The 19247-nt window shown below is 40.3% G+C and overlaps 2 protein-coding genes across 2 annotated transcripts in view; one reads left to right on the forward strand and one right to left on the reverse strand. All coding sequences in view use genetic code 11, as the record gives it.

Moving 5' to 3' along the window:
• Positions 1-558: 558 nt before the first annotated feature.
• EGR_04191 (snRNA-activating protein complex subunit 3) lies at positions 559-3325 on the forward strand (the record flags this gene model as incomplete). The annotated part of the gene is made up of 7 exons (XM_024493440.1): positions 559-755; positions 824-1133; positions 1285-1520; positions 1722-1889; positions 2557-2782; positions 3035-3113; positions 3180-3325. The coding sequence occupies 7 exons, from the start codon at positions 559-561 to the stop codon at positions 3323-3325; spliced, it is 1362 nt and encodes a 453-aa protein (XP_024352141.1).
• Positions 3326-5886: 2561 nt separating this feature from the next.
• The window catches only part of EGR_04192 (hypothetical protein), a gene marked incomplete at both ends in the record, with an annotated part of 42033 nt that continues 28672 nt past the window's right edge, over positions 5887-19247 (reverse strand). The window contains 2 exons of the mRNA XM_024493441.1: positions 5887-6413; positions 12154-12385. Coding sequence (XP_024352142.1) covers positions 5887-6413; positions 12154-12385 — 759 coding nt within the window. The remainder of the gene's footprint in view (positions 6414-12153; positions 12386-19247) is intronic.

The raw sequence follows: 19247 nt of genomic DNA on the forward strand, positions 1-19247 counted from the left end.
TTTCAAGTACATACGCTCAAAAGGAATGGAACTATAAACCAGCCGAAACAAAGACTACAATCAGAGTTTTTAAATAAGATAAAGTCAATTAAGTGAGGAACCGATTTCAAACCCATAAGCAAGTAATTCAACTTCAGTTTGTTCATTGAGGAACTGTGATAATTGCCACGAGACCTAGTATTTCTCACCATCCCGTTTGCCTTGAATGACTGTTTCTGCACCTCTAATTGTACTGACGGGAAAACTCGATTGAGGTCACCCTGGGTTCCCATTATTACTACTACTACATGGTAGGCTTCTAAAGCCAATTTTCGAAGGCGAATGTTGGCAAAGTAAAAATACAAGACTGTTACTGAATAGGGGGCTGATTCACTGTTAGGAATGAAACGAATGATACAATAGACCCAAGTAAAATCCACTTTTGGACCATGGAGTCTCTAATATTTTAGAAATATTTTAAAAACTGCAGTTTGTGGATGAGATAACAAAAATATTTGTCATTTTATTATTTTGTTTAGACACGCCGCGCTTTTCTCCAACTCCGCCTTGTTTGGAAACATGACCGACGTTCACGAGTATGTTACCATTCCATGTCCCACGACAAATGCCAAAGATTTACTCCAGCAATTTCTCACAGAGCTCCCGGACGAATTCTTCTGTGTTACGGAAAAAGAAGCTGACTCGCAACTCAAGTCCCATATGATATCCCTATTGGGGAGTGAAGAGTTGTTTGAGGAATTACAAAAGGATTGCGAGTGCGTCTTATTGCTGGTTGAGTCTGGTTTTACTTCTCTTCTGGAACTAAGTATGCTTTTCATTCTAGCCTAGACAATTTATACGTAGAGGACGAGTTTCACACTCTGGACGAATTGCTTCATGTTTTGCCAGATCGAGCGAGTCGCCACTTAGAGCCACTCAAAACGCTGGAGGCCATTCCAAAGGACCTTTCTGAAAAAGATATTGAGAAAAATTCACTGGGCATACGAAGCCGCTTTAGGAGACCCCTCGTGGATATGGGATATCTGAACTCGCCAGATGGTCTCTTTGACTGTGGCTTGCCAATTCAAGACGTTGTTCTCACGGTATTCGTATACCGACCTATCGCACTCAGCGTCGTCGACTGTAGTAATGCTGTAATTTTTCCCCGTATATCATGCTCACATCGTGATGTGCAAGTCTTTGCGAAATGTCATCTCTAAATTGCTTTTTTAATTCATATGTTCAATCTGCTAATCGCTTCCTTACGTTATTCGTCCAATACTGATACGTTGCTTGCCTTTGTAGCCCTGGACAATGGTGATGGAACAGCGAATTGAAATTTTGGGTTCTCAGATGTTAAGCACTTTGCGGGATGCGATAAAGTGTCCTCAGGATATGATCTATTTGGGTGACTGTTCAGAAGCTATCGACAATCCGGATGTGCATATTCCTGCCCGGGCCATGTATCCTTCTTCCTACTTTTTTATTGAAGGAGTCTTTTACGATGATTTGCGCGATCCCAGAGCCACCAGATTGAGCACGTAAGTTTACCTTCTTTGTATTCCCGTTCCCCAAATTCCTTATATTGAAACATAATCTGGAACCATTTTCCTTAGCATTTTCTGACTGAATACCGAGTGTTTTTGCAGCTGTTGTTTATTTTACACTACAGTAGATTTACTAGGGCTACTTGAGGTCGTCATAATGCGTTTTATACGGGTTTCAATGTTCCCATTCCCTAGCCCCGTCATTGAATGGCAAGAAAATCGTAAGGAGAGGGTTACTGAGACCTATTCTGCTTCTACCATGGCTGATCACGTGTTGGGCGACCTTACTGTTACGCTAGGAAAGCCATATCTTTTCCTACACCAAGGGAACTGCGAACACATTATTATCTTCACCACGATGAGGTGTGTGGTACTCTGTTAACACTTTCTGACTTCATGGCCTTAACAGTGCGCAAAAATTGAGCATTTTTATGGTTGAACTTCCAATGTACGATTTGCTGACTAGTTTTTATTCCGATTTTTAAACGCTATGTTTTTACGGTTACTCGTAAGTATTCACTCGAGACACGTGTCGAATGGTCGGAGTCTGAACGGTTGATTGTTCAAAGCACTCAGCATTTTCCAGGACGTTAAGGCGGATGTGCTTCGCAGCAATATTGGAGTGGACAATGGAGAGATGTGTTCATCTTCTATCTCTACTGAACAATTTTTCCCTAATCACGCCAAACAAAGCCTTTCCACTTGTGGTTCTGAAATTATCAATGTACTTTTTTGCAGTGAACATAGTTACCACGACAAGGTCTAGAGAGATGAGTGCCATGGTTTGTTTGAATACTGATTTTCGTAAAAGTGCCCACGTAGGAGGCACATGGAAAATTAGATTCACATCGCCCCTCGGGACGATCCTCTAAGGTTGAAAACGGGGGATGGTGTGCATACCCATCCACTTATAATAGCTTCTTCACAAATTTGATAGTCGTTTACCAAATAGCAAGTCAAAACAGTAGTATGGTTGTTGAGCAATGATACCCCAGCCACTTCAGAGGACGTAGTTTTACATGACCTTTAGGTTGACCGACCGGACCTGCGCACAGTCCGTGTCGGCCTATCCCAAGTGTACGGGAAAGGCGCCGCAAAAGCGGATGTCATGTGAGGCGTGTAACAGCCTGCGGGCGCAGTGGCTGGTGCACGACGCCGGCGACTTGCTTCCCAAGGATCCCACCATGCTCTGCATCACCTGCCTGCGCTACCTCCTTTACACTCCTGACGGCGAGAAGATCCATCCTCGCTTCCGTGTGCAAAAATTTTTCGGCTATGAGTTCTGCCGATGAGACTGTTTTTTTCCTGCTCGAATTTGTACTGACCTAAGTTTGTAAATATATTTTATTCATGCTGTTACTGTTTCTTCTTTTATTTTGCTAGTCCATAAAACACGGTTCTTGTTGCTGTCCTGTGATCACGCATAGGTTATTGCAAAAAATGGCGGTTGAACGCGTACCCCCAGGTTGGGTGCTCTCTAATGGGTCGATGTAAATTATTTTGCCCAGATGTCCGATTTACATGAGCTTTCTGTGAACGCGGAAGTGTTCGGAATTCTGTACGAAATCTCAAAGGAGCTAGGCACTGGTAAGCGATTCCCCTGACTCTTGGGGGCTCTGCCCTACGCATCTTTACCAGGTTTTACGATTTTAGGTTTGAGTCAGGAGGAACTCCGAGCATCGCTGCGACTCATAGAAAATGGTGCTGATCCCACGGCCCTAGCCCTAGTGGTGAAACAGCTCAAAGAAGAAGTGAGGAGAATGAAGGCAGAGGCGGCCGGCGCGCAGGACATTCCTTAGCATGCCGAGAAACGGCCTTGGTGTTTTTACAAACGTTCACATTTCATGCCGTCCACCTCGCTCCGCCCCGACGACAACCCCTGTACACAAGGCACAATGATTCTCTTAAATGTATTTCAGAACACAATGACTCGACTTCCGATGTCCACAGCTAAAATAGCCGGGGACAACTTGAGGTAGCGAAAACGCTTGTCAGATAACACGTCCCGAAACAGATAATCAGCGAGATAGAAGCCCTCCGACCCCATGTTAGCAATAGCTTGACGCCTGACCCACGCTTTTAGCCTTGAAAGCAGACCACAGGGGTGAAATCCGTCCAATCTACGGAACATTCGCGGGGCGCACCAACCCAGGTGTAAAAGCACAAGCCGACACCTGCAGAGGCGCCAGATCTACACTGGGGAGACCCTGCACCTCCCCACCACCCGACCGATATCCTCACGCTGGTAGCCGACACCTTTCTCGGCTTGGGTGAGCGTCACACCAGGCTCGCAGCCCTTCCACCCTGCCCCCAGTACCAGAAGCACGCCACTGCCATTTCCGAAGCTCCCAACCACCCCCGCAAGATCCCAAACTCGCCCAGGAAAGACGTGTTAGAAATACTGAAAACACCAACCAGCGATGCCCCATCGCATTTATGCCAGCGCACCCCACGCCAATCCCTCACCCCCATTTATGCATAAGAGCCCACTGGTTGTGAATGCGAAAAGCAATTCTTGGGAAGCATACACCACAAATAACAAAGTGAAGTATGTTGTGAGCGCACCCCAGCGTTCTTCATTGAAAACCAGCGCACGTACCTAGAACGAGGATTGCAATTAAACGAAGGCGAGACGGAGGACCACAGTGTTTACTATGATGGAGACGCGTAACTGTCAAACGCCATCATACGATGACCTCACCCGAAGCTACAATGGAAGAAAGTCTTGGGTATTCGTAGGTATAGAAGTCAGATAGGAGTTATCATTAGAAAGCAGACATATGCTTGTCGTGAGTCATCAAGTTTACACATCTCACCTCGGTTGCTGTTCCGCAACAGGCAATCTAGAAATAAACGTACACAGTCGAAAAAGTAGTAGGGACAGATCAGATTACTAAAACTTAAAGCATGAACAGGATTGGTGCACCAGCCAACGCATAAATGGGAAGAATGTGGCTCACAAACCAAACTCCACGTTGCTCTGTGAGGAATCTTTGGAGTATGAGCAAGTTAGTATCCCTTTGTCTTACACTCACATTTGCGCTCAACTATGCGAGTAAGATTACAAAGAGTCGACACCGGTGCTACCTCAACACCCACTTCATAACAGCCTTTTTATCATCACTTACCTGTTTATTGTTAACGCTACCGAACCGCGTGCTCCACTTTAGAACGCAACCCAAACACGAATCATGCACTGGTGGAGACAGGGAAGCCCCACAATAGCACTAAGTAAAACAAAAGGTCTGTGTTGACTAGTCCAATGTAAAGTGTTAAGGTGTCTAAAACTACGCCGAACCTGAAATCTTTTACCCCGATCCACTCTTATTTTATTACGTATTGGAAAAGTTATGCATTTATCATTTAAAGAAGTAGCGCACTTTAATAATTGCAGTGTGCTTTAAAGACGAAATTCCTATTTTTTGTTTAAACCAGTGCCCACAAGTTGAAATAAGAGTATTTAGCTCTAATGTCCATTTTAACTTCTTGCGTAGTATTCAAAATAATCACATTAGTTTATAAACTCCATAATAGCCCCCTTTGTTTCCAAAAACTTTTTTCTCACTTTCATCCTTCGACAAGGTGTTTGGGTATTATTGTACTCTTATAATAGTTTCCTGGTCCAGATTTCGCGCAAACCTTGCTTTGTTTTAGATGAACGGTCACGTTTTCAAAATTCTTTTATGCTTTTCGCTGGGCCGTATCGTCCTTATTTCCTGAGGTTTATGCATTCTTAAATCGTATTTGAGACCATATCGAACCAGATAATAATGCAAAAGCAACCTTTGAAATGAACTATAGACGAGGGCGTTGCATATTTGCAAAGAACATAAACATGTGTAGCCAAAAGTAAAAGTTTATGGACTTGCCAGGAGGAAGCATTTGGAATTTAAAATCCTAAATCTTCGAGTAATATTTGTAGCACCCCTAGACTTCCCTGGTGATAGAAGAAAACATAATATTGGGCATAATATATGTACATATTAGACATACAGTAGGGCTTGTTTCAAAGGCCAGTCAACCCGGCGAAGGTACAATGGTGGAGATCCAGCTTGGCCCCTGTACCGAAACCGAGAGTCAAACAAACAACTAACGCATTACAATTCCAGCCTTCGATTAAGTCAAGAAGTAAATGCATAGTCTTTTCTGTACTAATAAGGCTGATATTTCTTGATAGTTTCCTGCAGGTCTTTTAGGCTGATTGCATAACGCACCACCTAATTTTGATTAGTGGAATTCTCCACTTAGTTTTTACAAAATCCTTTCCTTCAATCACGTAATCCTTCTTTTTTTTGTAAAAAGGCGGATACATAGGCAACGATTTGTCCTTTTAATTCCTCATACACAATTGCGGAATTAGTTATACCCCAGCTGGTTCCGAATTGTCGGGACAAAACCGCGGTGAACGCTCAGTTGAAAGAACAAAAGTGGCTTCTGATTGTTGAAGAGAATTGGAAAATAGCACATATTGCTGTGCGTTGCAGATCCCGCCGTCGCCAACGAGTGTCGCGGTGTCTACGATCTTGACGCCATCGATGGACAGACTTGGAGGAGTAGGAGAGGAAGAGGACGTTCTATTTATCACCGAGAAGACTCGAGGTGGAGGAGGCCCAAATTTTCTCTCGAGCGGCGGCGGCACCGCGGAGAGAAGGTGAACACAATGCTCACCTAATGCCGGCCCGTCTTGTTGCAGGCGATGGCACAGGCTACCGATGGACTGGAAGATGCCCATGAGGCCAAACATCACCACCGCGATACAGAGCGCGATGACGAGGAAGTGGCTCACCACCAATGGGCTCGCGAGACTCAAGCCACCAATCCAACTGGCCAAAGCCCTCCAGAGGTAGGTGATGGGACTCGCACTTGTAGTCTGCCAGTACTGTTGTTCTTTTGAATAAAGGAAGGAAATAATCACATTGGAACTCAAAATATATAGCATATTGTAAGCGTAAAACAAGGCACTGGCATTTGTTAGCATCGGTATTCACCACCTAAACTAAGCTTTTTTAAAAAATGCGCTCCCATGAGTCGGTGTTTTAGATATGGCTGACGTTCAATTATCTAGTAAAGGTTTAGTGATTTGTATGAGAGCAGTCAATATTTACAGTTGCCTGTATTAAGCATAGTACGGAGTGACAACTTGATTTACAGGTTTTATAGTAACTTCTACTTTAAAACTACAGGTTGATAAAAGAGAAAAAGGATACAAGACATCAATAATACTGAAACTTGGTTTTGAGGATAAAAAGTTACCCAAAAAAGCTAAGAAGTCCAATATGAGAAATGAGGTAGTTCAAAGTCATAAAGCAATGATTTCACACCTAGCTGAGGCAACAGAGACACTAACTGAATTGCTTCCCCTTCTTATGCTCTTTTAACACTTTCTTTGCGATCTCTCTTTGTACATAAAGACGTTTTTGTCCCTTCAGGACGGTAACGTTCACTGGATCAAAGTCACTGTCAAAGTCATCAGAGAAATTGTGAAAACGTAAAGAGAACTTGAAAAACGTCGTTATAATGGCAAATCCTATTTTTTACATAAGGACGCTGGTTTACTTAAACGTTTTAGCCAATTTCTCTACTAATATTTTCCACGTCTCTTTTAATATGACGTTTTATAAGCTTTTACATAACGAAGTTTTTTTAAAAACAGCAAACAAATTTTCATTTGTTGTAACTATAAGAGGCCAAAACGTGCTCCCAGGCTTTATTTCAGTGGCAATTTAATGCCTTATTACGTGTGGCATTGCGTGCGCTCTCCATCACCTTTTCCAGTTGGAGTGGAATTTGTAGATTTATTTAAATGTTTCAAATAATGAATTTACATTTCGCCGGAGGCTTGATTTCTCTATCGTTAAAGAGGGTTTTTTTCTGATTCCACCTTTTTAAACCGTTGTTGACAGCTTGAGCTTTCCATGAGAGAATTTAAATGGAATGAACATTAATGAGATTTGGAGCACCTTTTGTGGAAGTGCATGGAGGAGAAGAAACAGCAGGTATTTAGTATAAGCTTAGAAATATGGGACTCTGATATAATGAATTGGTGTAGTGATTACATCCACTTTAAATGTTGACCATAGTTAAGAGTGTTTTGACGTCTAATTTGTATTAAAGTAGCCCGATACGGAGACTTTTTTGCATGAAAGTTTAAGAAGCTGAAGCAGTCCGATACTACAAAAAAAGTTGTTAAGGGGGTAAATGTACTTTGTCTTGGACTAAAAAAATCAAAGCAAGAGACTATATAAGTCGCCACCAGTAAAGGGCAATGTATTGTTTTGGGAAAAAATTATATTACAGGCTTGAGAGGCATCTTGCAGCTCTTGATATTCATTCATTTGAAACAAGCATTCTCAGTCACTGGAAAGGAGAGAAGGCTTCGACATGAACATTCATTTACCCAGCAAACGATTGTGAGAAGAGAAATTTTCTATTTTCAGGAGGAAAAAAAATGCTGACTTAATAGTTTTTTGTGGAAATTATGAGTCTTGCTTGCATTGTAACACTTTAATAGTTTGCCTAACTCTCAGTTTCGGCAACGGGCCACTTAGGAGTCCCGCCTGTGTATGTCCACCGGGCGGCCTAGCCGCCGGGCCATGCCAGTGGCCTTCCAAGCCCTTCTGTACGATGACAATACATATTCTGTCCGAATTTTATGTCCTATTTCGTCTTCAGGTAAGTCCCGGGGGGGCTGCAATATTATAGCATGCCTATGACTTTAGGGTCCAAAATATAATCTGAAATATAAATGAAACGGAAGAGCAGAAAAGGGATGTAAAAAGTTCAACCAGTGGTGATATGGATAAACATTTCCGTGTCCCTTTTTAGTTTAAAATTCATTGTTCCCAATCTGCCATTGCCGCAGTCGAAGAGAAGGGGTATTTTTGGCTCCAATATAACAGCAGTCGCGGAACAAGGAACGAAGGAGCAAAAGAAATCGAGGCAGAAAATTCTGTTTGCATGTTTTAATGAAGGCAAAAAAGTCTCACGCAACTGTTCGACGAAAAGCGTTCACCGCGTTGTGAAATGTTAATGTCCTTAAATTCGCATTTAAATAGCGGGTTCACCATGAAAGGATTAATTCATTCCATGCTGCCCATTTAAGCGCGCGGGAACCGGGTTGAAATGAAGTCTAAATAAGGCTAGATACAAAAACTACTGACTTGCACACCAAAAAAAGGCGAAATCGGAGTTATTTCATGTAAGGTTAAACGTGGTCAATCTCAAAAATGCTTTGTTTACCACAGCGGACAAAATAGCGATTGCTCATTGTAACTACCGGCTGACATGAGTCTACTGGTAGCATTGAGAAAAGGCGCTTTACGAGGCAAATTCAAGTAAGGCAAATAAAAGAAGGCGCAAAGAACAAATTGCATTTATGCAATGCTTTAATTGTTTGCTTAGCTCTTGGTTTCTGTAACGATCCACTTAGGGCTCGATTTATTGCACCTCCGCCGAGCGGCGCGGCCTTTGAGCCATGTCAGTAGCCTCTCAGCCCTTCTCTGCGTCGGCAATGCACATGCTGACCGAACATTATGTCTTCTTTTGCCTTGAGAGAAATCTCAAAGCGCCACATTTATAACACCAAATTTCCAAACCAGTTTGATTGGCCATTTTAAAACAATTAGTTTTTTACAAGACTGCTCAACACATCAAATATTTTGTCGCTATCCAATAGCAAAATAATATTTTTTCCCCCAGACAGAGCATCAATCAACGCAATCAGATGTCGCTTTTGCCCCTGGTTGTGATACACTAACAATAACGTAGTGTAATCACCTCATAATACACGATGTTATCCTTCCGGTCGTAACTTTCTGGTCAATTTTCACTTGATTAACTTTTCAGTTCCTCTTTACCATCAGTCCATTTATCAACATTCAATATTTTTTCTGCAATGAAGCCATTTTTAAACCTGAGTATATTGAGCGACAATATTTTTAAAACCCAATCTTTCTATTTTAAAGCCGAGTGATAATTCTCTTGTTCTGAATAAGCTTAGTGTGCATTTCTAAAGAAAACAGTAAAAACTAACCTAAATCTACTTGAAAGTAAGATGATAAATGATAGTGCATTTCAAATCGTCACCACAGAAAAAGAAACACGTTGCTGTGCACCGCGTAGGAATAAAATGGGGAGACGTCATTTACGGAAACGGTTGCAACATGATTAGATTCAACCACCAGCCTTCATACATAGGTGGCATGAGGACAATGCCAAATCCAATCATAGCTTAGCATTCGTGGGTCCCCTTGTTTTTCTTTCTTATCTCAATCCTACTTTGCCCATGAAATACCATTTGGGATACTGAAATCTTTTGTGCTCGACAATGGGAGCTAACGATGCCGGTAACACTGAACCCTGGATTGTTATTCACACGTACTAGCAGAGGAAACCCAGGTTTATATCAGGTGGTGAACAAAACTTAAATGAGTAAAAACTATTACCTTGTCCATGGTTAAACAATAAAATATGGGCAAAAAAGTGTGGCTTTAGGGGATGTAATGCCACCAATGGCAAAGCGTTTTGTGAGTAAACAAATAGGCGGCAGATCTAAGGGTTTTGCTACCTTGCCTTGTTAATTACGCGCTTTATATTGTAAACTACCGTTGGTTTATTTGTAGCTTAATAGAAAAAGAAAGATAGGTTGCTTAGACACTACTTACAAATAGCCTACGGACTTGATTCGTGTGCCAAAAAGGAAGTCAAAAAATGCAGAACTTTCTGCATTATGTTAATAAATTCCATGGCAAAGGATCATCTACGTACTCTACTCTATTACTTTTATAACAGTAAATAACCATAAAACTTTAAACAATTGTGGATGGCATGAATTCAGGTAGCCGTGGAGGGAAGCTAATAATTCCTCTGCATCTTGAGTTTGGAAAAATAAACCCCAAAGCAAAATCAAACGGGTGAATACTTTATATGGCCTTAAACGTTACAGTTTATCCATTAAGCTTTTAACGAGAAATAGGCACTTTGATTGCTACTGCCGTAAAATATTCAAGGAGCGAATGGAAGAGCAACTCTTTGATGTTACGTCGATAAAGGTGGAATGCCAAAATTTTGAAAACCCTTAGCATTAAGCATATACGGGATGCTTGGATAAAAATTTCTCGACTAACTAATTCCAATTTCAAGGAAAAAATAAAAGATTTCAGATAGTGGATCATTAGAAATCTCAAATGAATTAGATCCACCGGTACCATTTCTCCAGAATATTTATAAACTTTAGCACCGCTCGAGTTGATAACTCTGGAAGTAGTATCAAATGACTTTTGAACAGAGGAAACATGTCAAACAATAGATGGAAACTAAGGCACTAGCAATTCATTCAAATTCAGGAATTGATTATGTTAAAAGCTAAGTTGTAAGGCGCCAATGTTGCCATCAAGGGAAATATTATTCATTTTATTATCAAAATTAAAGATAACATGGAGGGGGTAGAGTTGAAAACACACTCAGGTTACTAAGCTGCAAAACATAAAGGAGAACAGCAGAAAAAAAGGCTTATTTGACTAACTTACCACAGAATTCCAATCCAACTTCTACGTTTTAAAAGGTGTCACTTTCCCTAACACATTTGTGCTCATTTGCTTACATAGTAAAAACCAAATGATCGTGATTACGGGATATCATTTTACGGAGAAATGGTTTTACGGAGTGGAGAGTACAGTGAGAACAACATTAATGTAATGTCCTTTTGTGATAAAATCAGGTACTCAAAGCCAAAAACCTACTAAATTGAACTACATACTTGGTATAAACTTACATGCTTTCGTTCCACAGGATTTTAACTTTTAAGGCTAATCCGGGGTGAATCAGAATTTATCTAATAGTTTCATTTATTTAGTTTTGTATTTTGCTAAAGTGCAAATCCACTTTCAAAGAAGAATCGCAGAAAAGTAGGCAAATTCAACAATGTCGATAAGATGAACTGCACTTGAAGTAAATTCACTGACCTATCAACGAAGAGACCTCGGTGAATCTGGCTGCCAAGTAAGCAGAAAAATGCATCCATAAAGTTTCATCCAAAACCTCACAACAGTTTAGCAAACTCAAATGCCCACGTAATTTTAACGTACGAATCTAATGATTCTAAATTTTGCGAGCAGTTAAATGTCAATGTTAAAACACCAAATTGCAGTGACTCAGCTCAAGGAGACGATAAATGCAAGTTAATCCGACACTGGAACACTACCGCATTTGCAAAGCGAAAACGATTCAAATTCACAACATCTCTAGGCTGATTTATCGCAGAGATAACAAAGGATTGCTTTTAAATAACGGCTTTGTAGCCCTTTCTTTCACCCAGTGAAGGGATGCCTAGCTCGGGCAACACTAAAAGGTTGACGCTTCGCGATTTATAAGCGAGAAAACTATGAAACATCTGCTATTTGAAATGTATGACACCGTATTGGCATATCACTCCTTACCGTAGTCTAATTTCTCCCGAGTTGACTTCAAAGTTTTTCTAGAATGTTTTGGGGATAATACATGAGAGAGTTATTATTCCACCTCAGTCTATCTTCACCTCGGTTTGGCGCATCATTTGTAGCCCCAAAACAGATTTTGTCAGGTATAAAAATTGTCTAAGCCTTTTGTCAGTGATAAGGTAGTTGCTCACTGATTGGACGGTCGAGAAACTGTGGAAGGTGAGAGGGTTTGAGCGGAAGAAATTGGCAAAGTTCCTGTCGAAAGAGGTTTTCCACATCGACCGGCTTCATCGAGGGTGGGGAGCAGACGGATGGAATAGAAGTCTCACTGCTAAGTGTCAGAGTTTCTCCAGACCATCGTGGTTTTGCTAGAAGTCGAGCAATCTGACAGGTCTCCGCGCGAAATCGGTCCTCCACATGCCTCTAAGGTGGTGTCCACAAAAAAACTCATCATTATTTAAAAGGTCTTTCACTTAGTGTACGATTTTCAATCCTGGAGTAATCAGCAAGCCAAACGAAGCGCCAGAGTGGAAAAACGTTTTTTTGCGCACTTGTATGAATTTCAAATCAGCTTCATATATTATTCTTTTGTTACAGTTAGCTTCAAACATCGGTGAACGCCGATGTTTGCCGAATCTATTGCAAGCATCAACTGGGTTCTTTTAAAATTATGTGAAGTTCATAAACAAAAATAAAACTTATTACTAAGCATACATTTCTGCGATTTGAAACTAGTTGCTTCCACAACAAAAAAATGTAGGGCAATACTTACACCATAAAAGCTTCCCATCATTCTGGGACTTTGAGCTTTTACCTTTACCCTAAAATTTTAGAAATTTCCGCTCTTGGTTTACCCAAGGTCCTGATGCAAAGTTCAAGAACTATGGGACAAATTCCATGCCATTTCTATTCACTGTAATCTGGCTAGACTTTTGATGAAGAAATGAAGTGGAAACTTATACAAATTACCGTAGACGAAACACATCAAAAATTTTTAGTTATCATGAAGGATTTGTGGAAATATCCGGTTCCCTTTCACAAATACAAGAGATAGCAAATTCCAAACAGGCTAACGCGGGCTCAACACCCACGACGGTTTCATTTGCGGTAGTTGATGTTGATCTTATCGCGCGTTAATCGAGCACTGCGGTCTGGGTGTACTCAAAGCCACCGGAGTATTTGCCACTGGCCAAACCACTGCGTGGGGCTTATTAAAGCTATCTTTTTAAAACGAGTTATATTTTTGCCTTTTATGCGGGTTTTGATTAGCTGCTTGTCCAGTCTCTGAAAAAATATGAGACTTAAAATTAAATTACTTCAATAAGTAACATCAATTGTGATTAGCACTGAAGCACGAGATTTTGTCATTCTTCGTAATGCTCTGATGCAGCTATAAGGTACTAGTGGAGAAACTTTTAAGTTGGTTTGGTATGATTTTAGTTAAAACTTATTGTCAAAAACCATTTGCAAAATTAGCAATGTGCCAACCACGAATGTAGGGCTTTTATAATAAAAAAGGAGCAATACAGGGGACTGGAAAAACGATATGAAAAGTGCAGGTAGCTTGTTAACATCTTAGCAGTCTGTGTGAGAGAAGGACTGGGCGACTATCACATTTAAGTCCGCTTATCAGATCCCTCGTCAAGGCGGTGGATGTGATTGCAAAACTTGCTGAAGCATCTATATCACACGAAACCCTGGCTAACAAGAGGCACGAAGGAATACGGTGGATGCAGCAACCGTCATTCACTTTATCAGCTAGTCTCAATCAGGAAGTGAATTAGTCAACTTTTTGAAGAGTAGCAATGTCATCCATTTTGGGGGAGTGGACAGGAGTGCTACGGTTATTTTCATGCCAAGAGTGTGGGCGCCACAAGTCGCGGACAGAGACACGGCAATGTCGGAAAAGCTTGATCAAACTGTGAAACTGATTTTCTCCTTTTTTTGCAGGATTTGTGATGCTATTTTAGATTCATCGAAGCCACGGACGATAAGGTACTGTACCATTTTTCAAGGATAATGTCTTGTGCAGAAGCCAACGGTGGTCCGCGGCAAATGAATTAATTAACCATTTCGGTCCCTTCTCTCAAATATGGTAATGAGAGACGGAGTCGTCGCCATGGTAACTAGCCTTTATGCAAACTTTGTACTAGTCTTTCGTATGCAACATCATAATGCTAGCTTCATCTCCTTCACTGTAATCCCTTAAATCAGGTCGAGTTATTTCTGATTTAATCACTTGACTGCGTGCAGCTAGGTCTGTCCAGGTCTAAAATAGTTCACGCATAAACGTATTGGAATCAAATATTTGGCCTCTTTGATGGAGTTTGGTTTTCTTCTGAAAGACTTTACAATTAAAATAATTTCTAAAGCCACTGATACGTCTATAGCTTTGCTGAATTTCTTTCTCTATATACATCTCCGATTACCATGGGATTTGCCGGCGTAATTTAATGATAATGACTTTGTTTGGATAACAATAGGGATGTGGTTTCATGAAACATCAGGTATTGGAGTGGAGAAATGAAAAGTTTTTTTTTTTCCACTAAAAGTTATTCCAAGAAGTGGCTAATAAGGTAGATTCCACGGCTCACAAATATTTTTGAGTGGAATCATTGCTGTACGCTCAGTAGTTTTTTTGCTATTGCACAACTCGTGGTACTAGAGGCCCCAAAATCCAGCGATTTTTACTTCAGATGTCACTCTACATCTAATAGGAAAGTCATGTGAAATAACAATTATGATTAAAACACAGCTTAAATAAAAGGCCGATGATGTCTTCTTTTCAAGCAGTTTTTCGAATGAGCTGGAATGACCACAGATGGGTAGCAATTCCACTCACAAATCAAATTAACCTTCATTCACTGAAGTGTCCTCTTCTACTCTCAACGTCGTGAAATGGTCCTGCAAACACGAAAACGACGGCGTTCATTTGAAGCCTTTATTTAGTAGAAAGTCAAATCTGAAAGCACCGCTTCCTCTGTTTCAGGTTGCTTCCGACATTTTTGCAACGCAAATCATGTACAACTCACCAATTTCTTGCCAAATACGGATTTCCTTCAAGTTAAAATTAAATAGCTTTTATTTGACAGCGCTCAATGTATTTTAAAATGAAAGTATTGCCCATATTTTAGACTCTAGTTCAAACATATGAAATATTAAAGTCGGTGTTATTATTTGGGGGGAATTTTTTATTGGACAAATTTTTCCTTATTAAATACTTTAATTTTATGCTCAGGCAAGCTTATAAACTGATGCTACTGGGAATCGGATGACTCGTATGACTCTCACAGGTGCAGAATTGCAACTACCCTTCAAAGACCTTGTTTTAACCCGCATACCTTGGATCCCAAAGTTTACCATAAGCGCCAACTTTATAAATGGGTATTCTCTTTTTTCACAACATTGATTTGCTACTTCACTGAAAAATCAGTAGCAAAACTACCCTTGAAGGCAGTTAATAGGGCAATTTGGCTACGGTGAAAATGTAATGCTTGAATTGTTTGTTTGGTAAGGGGACATTTAGGGGTTCCCTATTGTACTTCCACCGAGTAATCTGGCCTTTAATCCACGCCAGTAGCCCCAAGTCCTTCTGTTTGTCAGTAATATACATTCTCTCAGAGTATTACGTCTTCTTTCGCCCTTAGGATGGTCTCGGGACGTCAAGGAAACCGCTCACCTCAAATGCTTTTAGAGTTGTTTTATTATTCGCATTCAACGTGTGAGCCTTTGTGCTGTGATCTCACAGATTCAGCCCGACACGAACGTAAAAGTACAGCGACTTAGATAAAGTCGCTTAAATTGCGTGCACATACACACATACATTTGTGGATATGGACATTGATGCATGCAACACCATTGAAAATACTTTATGGTGTTACCAACGCTGAATAAGTGTGAATGCTCGCGGTGGTTGGCACAGGCGGCTGATGTCGTTTACAATGCCCAGTAATGACCCATTTAGGGAGGGTAAATACTGTGCCCTTCCTTAGTTCCCCTCTTAGACATCTTTGGCGACCACCGAATCTACTTTGCTCAAGCAGTCCTGTGAAGCCCTTTTTAATAAAAACGCTTCAACCGAGGGTTAAGCACGGTGGTTTAATCCACACAAATTAACTTTTCCGCGAAAGGAGTGGCAAAAGGCCCGATATTCCCCCTTACTTTGACCAAGTGTACTCTTGAATAAACGTGCAAAATCAGTGAACTCACGAAAATATTGTCTGTAAATCACGATAAAACGGGAAAAATTGGTGGAATTCCAGCCCTTCTTGAAGATGAAATATGACGTAAATACTAAACATGTGCAAATTTATCCTTGTTTAATACCGGGACATAATCGCGTATGTATTCAAATGTGCACATACTTGAGCTGGTCTTAGTGAAGGAAAGATCCGCTTTCATCTTTTTGCAATGTATGGAACGGTTCAGATTATTGGTAGACGCTGCTACCTGTCATCGATAAAGGAGAAATAATGAACCAAATATGCTGTCATTTAACTTCTTCAAGTAATTTTGAAATTAAAGATCATTCATTGCCTCCCAAGATACACTGTATCAACGGTGACATTATAGCAAAGCAGAAGCCTTAAGAAAATTGGCATAAAGTTCACGTTTCCATTGATGAAGCGGAACGATTATTTCATAGACTTCTTTATTCATAAGCAATGCTTATCGAGCCTTTTTAAAGCAAGTCGTGCTTTGGCACGAGTAACGCAGTCTCTAATGTTTTGTACAGACCATTCTGGAGATTTTAATTAAGAAACTACGCTTGGAGACACGAGGAAAGTGAACAAATCGAGAGATCAGAGTGCTTTAGATTATCATCATTTAAGGCACCAAAACAATGTTATTAACGGTGCAAATTCCTGGTTAATTAAATGCTTTAAAGCCGTCATAACCGCTTTTAGGAATCAACCGTTCCGAAACTTCATTCAAAAGAGGTTCCAGTTAGTAAAAAAACATCTCAAAGCGAATGCTTTCATTGGAAGTATGTCCGTAGTGTTGAATACTCTCAAATGAAATTTCCAGCGCATTATTTCTCTGGTAAAATAACAGAACGACTCAGGGAGTTTACGGCTTTGAGTGCATAAGATATACCGGCCAACCTCAACTGCAATTATAGGGGAAACGAAAATTTAATTCGATAAGGAATACTCATATAGGACGATAAATCCTATGACAAGAAATTAGGGCAATAATGGAAATTCCCATACAACAGTGAGCCTAAATTTTACCACAAAATGATATTTTCACATGAGTGCATCAAGTGCCAAAAAGCAGACCTTATCGGTGAATCCGACTCTACATAATTGTCTACACTTACATTGACGCTACCTTATGAATTTTTACGAAGCAAGCAAAACATGTGGAGCATGGAGTTTTTGCTCGGAAGAAAAACACGTTTCTAATTCACCACTTGGGTCCTCGTGAGCATAGTAGCGGGAAATATATACCTACAGAGTGCTTGTGCCTGTATATTTGTTCACTCACCCGAAAGTGCGTGTTTAAGCAAATTTTTGTGTCTAGATAAGCGCAAATGATATACGAGTGTTTGAGTTTCTAAGTCGGGTGTGTGCGTGTGCGACGGAGAGCCGTAGAAAATGTTTGATTCTGATTACCCGGTCTACTCTTGCGTGTTAGGCCGCAACACAAGACATATCTCTAATCGCTGCACCCTTTATGCAATAGAACTTGAGTAATTCAAACATCTCCTCTAGCAGTCTAATTTACTGTGCGTGCCTTTCTCGATTAGAATCTGATGTGGTAGTACTCATAACCTGCCTTTAATACCAAGTAATCAGTTGCTGTTGCTTCTTTCACTACGTTGGCGATCGCTACTGAATGTGTAATGACATTATGAAGAAAAAACGGTGTTTATAATAAAGAGTATATTCAGTCCTCTCGGTAGCCCTCATGCTTACAATACTAATATGGGAAAAAGGATATATTACAACTTGAATTTTTTTTGACAATTGTTTGAATTCTTCTACCTCAGCTACTTCGAAGGTTGTACACGTCCAAATTAACATCTACTTGTAAGGTTATTCAATAAATTGTTAAAGTTTAAAATACACTATTGCACTATATTCCAATTTCAGGTTAACTTTTGTTTGAGCAAGATCATTATCGCTGCTCTGGATTTGGGAAATATGTGTGTAAATCAGGGGCATTAATCCATTAACTATAGAAATTTGTCTATCTCATAAACAATATTCGTGATTTGCGAATGAATATATATAACATTGAGCATCCGAAAAACCCCTTAAAATCATTTAAAGAATCCGATCTTTTCCAAAATACTCAGGTATAAGTAAGGTGGGCCATGCTCCGCTTCTAGGTAATTTTTAAGAATTTGTTTAAGTAAATTTTTTCACTTGTGATTCTGGAGGTAATCCACTTACACAGTAATACGAAGATTTCTGCAAGTAAAGCAATATTAATGTCTACTATTTAAAAAGGTGAAAAGATTCTCACTAGATTTAGAGCGCAACGAAAGTGATGTCTCAGTATTGCTGATGATGTCAAATATTGACACACTATTGACAACCAAATGAAAGCTTTGTTTGTTAATTCCGCAGTTTTCGTTAGCCCTCCCACGAACTAAAATAGGGCATTTTTAAATGAAATATTGCCACTGTTAGATGGGAGCTTTGCAGATAGGAGTGAGGCCAGGATTATTGTTTCCTGGCTATATAAGCCTCGCAGCGGACCTAAACACGCAAAATGCCTGTAACACCTCCAATATAAATTTATATATGTGGCTATGTTAAAGTCTTGGCAGGCGATGGCGTAACAAGTCTCTTTGAAAAGTCAAACATGGGGACTTCGCACCCTATTTCCAAAAAGGTTAATTAATCTGTTAACGTTTTCATATGAAGCACCGTCTAGACGTCAGTTAGCCCATACCATTAATACAAAATTCCTCCTACTTTCAAGACCTAGCTGTAACAGCAAAGAAGCAGCATTTGATCAAGTCATTCAGACGAATTTAAAAAAACCTGATTAGGGGTTCTCTAGTAACTACAAAACAGAAAAATGAGTGCCCTAAAGCAACAGCCGAAGACTCTCACCGATTGGGTATGCGAAATTGGGATAATACTTCACTGGAGAAACTTCGCAGAGTGAGAAAAAAATTGCTCAGAATAAACGTTTAAAACACCAGCATTCAATTCAGGGGATGCTTTTACTTTCGCACTTAAATACATGGAATAATAGGTTAACAAATGTCACGAATTTTCAAAGTCGTCATGACTATTTTTGTGAATGGTGTTAGGATGGACGTCGA

The sequence above is a fragment of the Echinococcus granulosus genome, assembly GCF_000524195.1.
Source record: "Echinococcus granulosus chromosome Unknown EG_S00025, whole genome shotgun sequence".
In the NCBI taxonomy this organism is placed as follows: Eukaryota; Metazoa; Platyhelminthes; class Cestoda; order Cyclophyllidea; family Taeniidae; genus Echinococcus; species Echinococcus granulosus.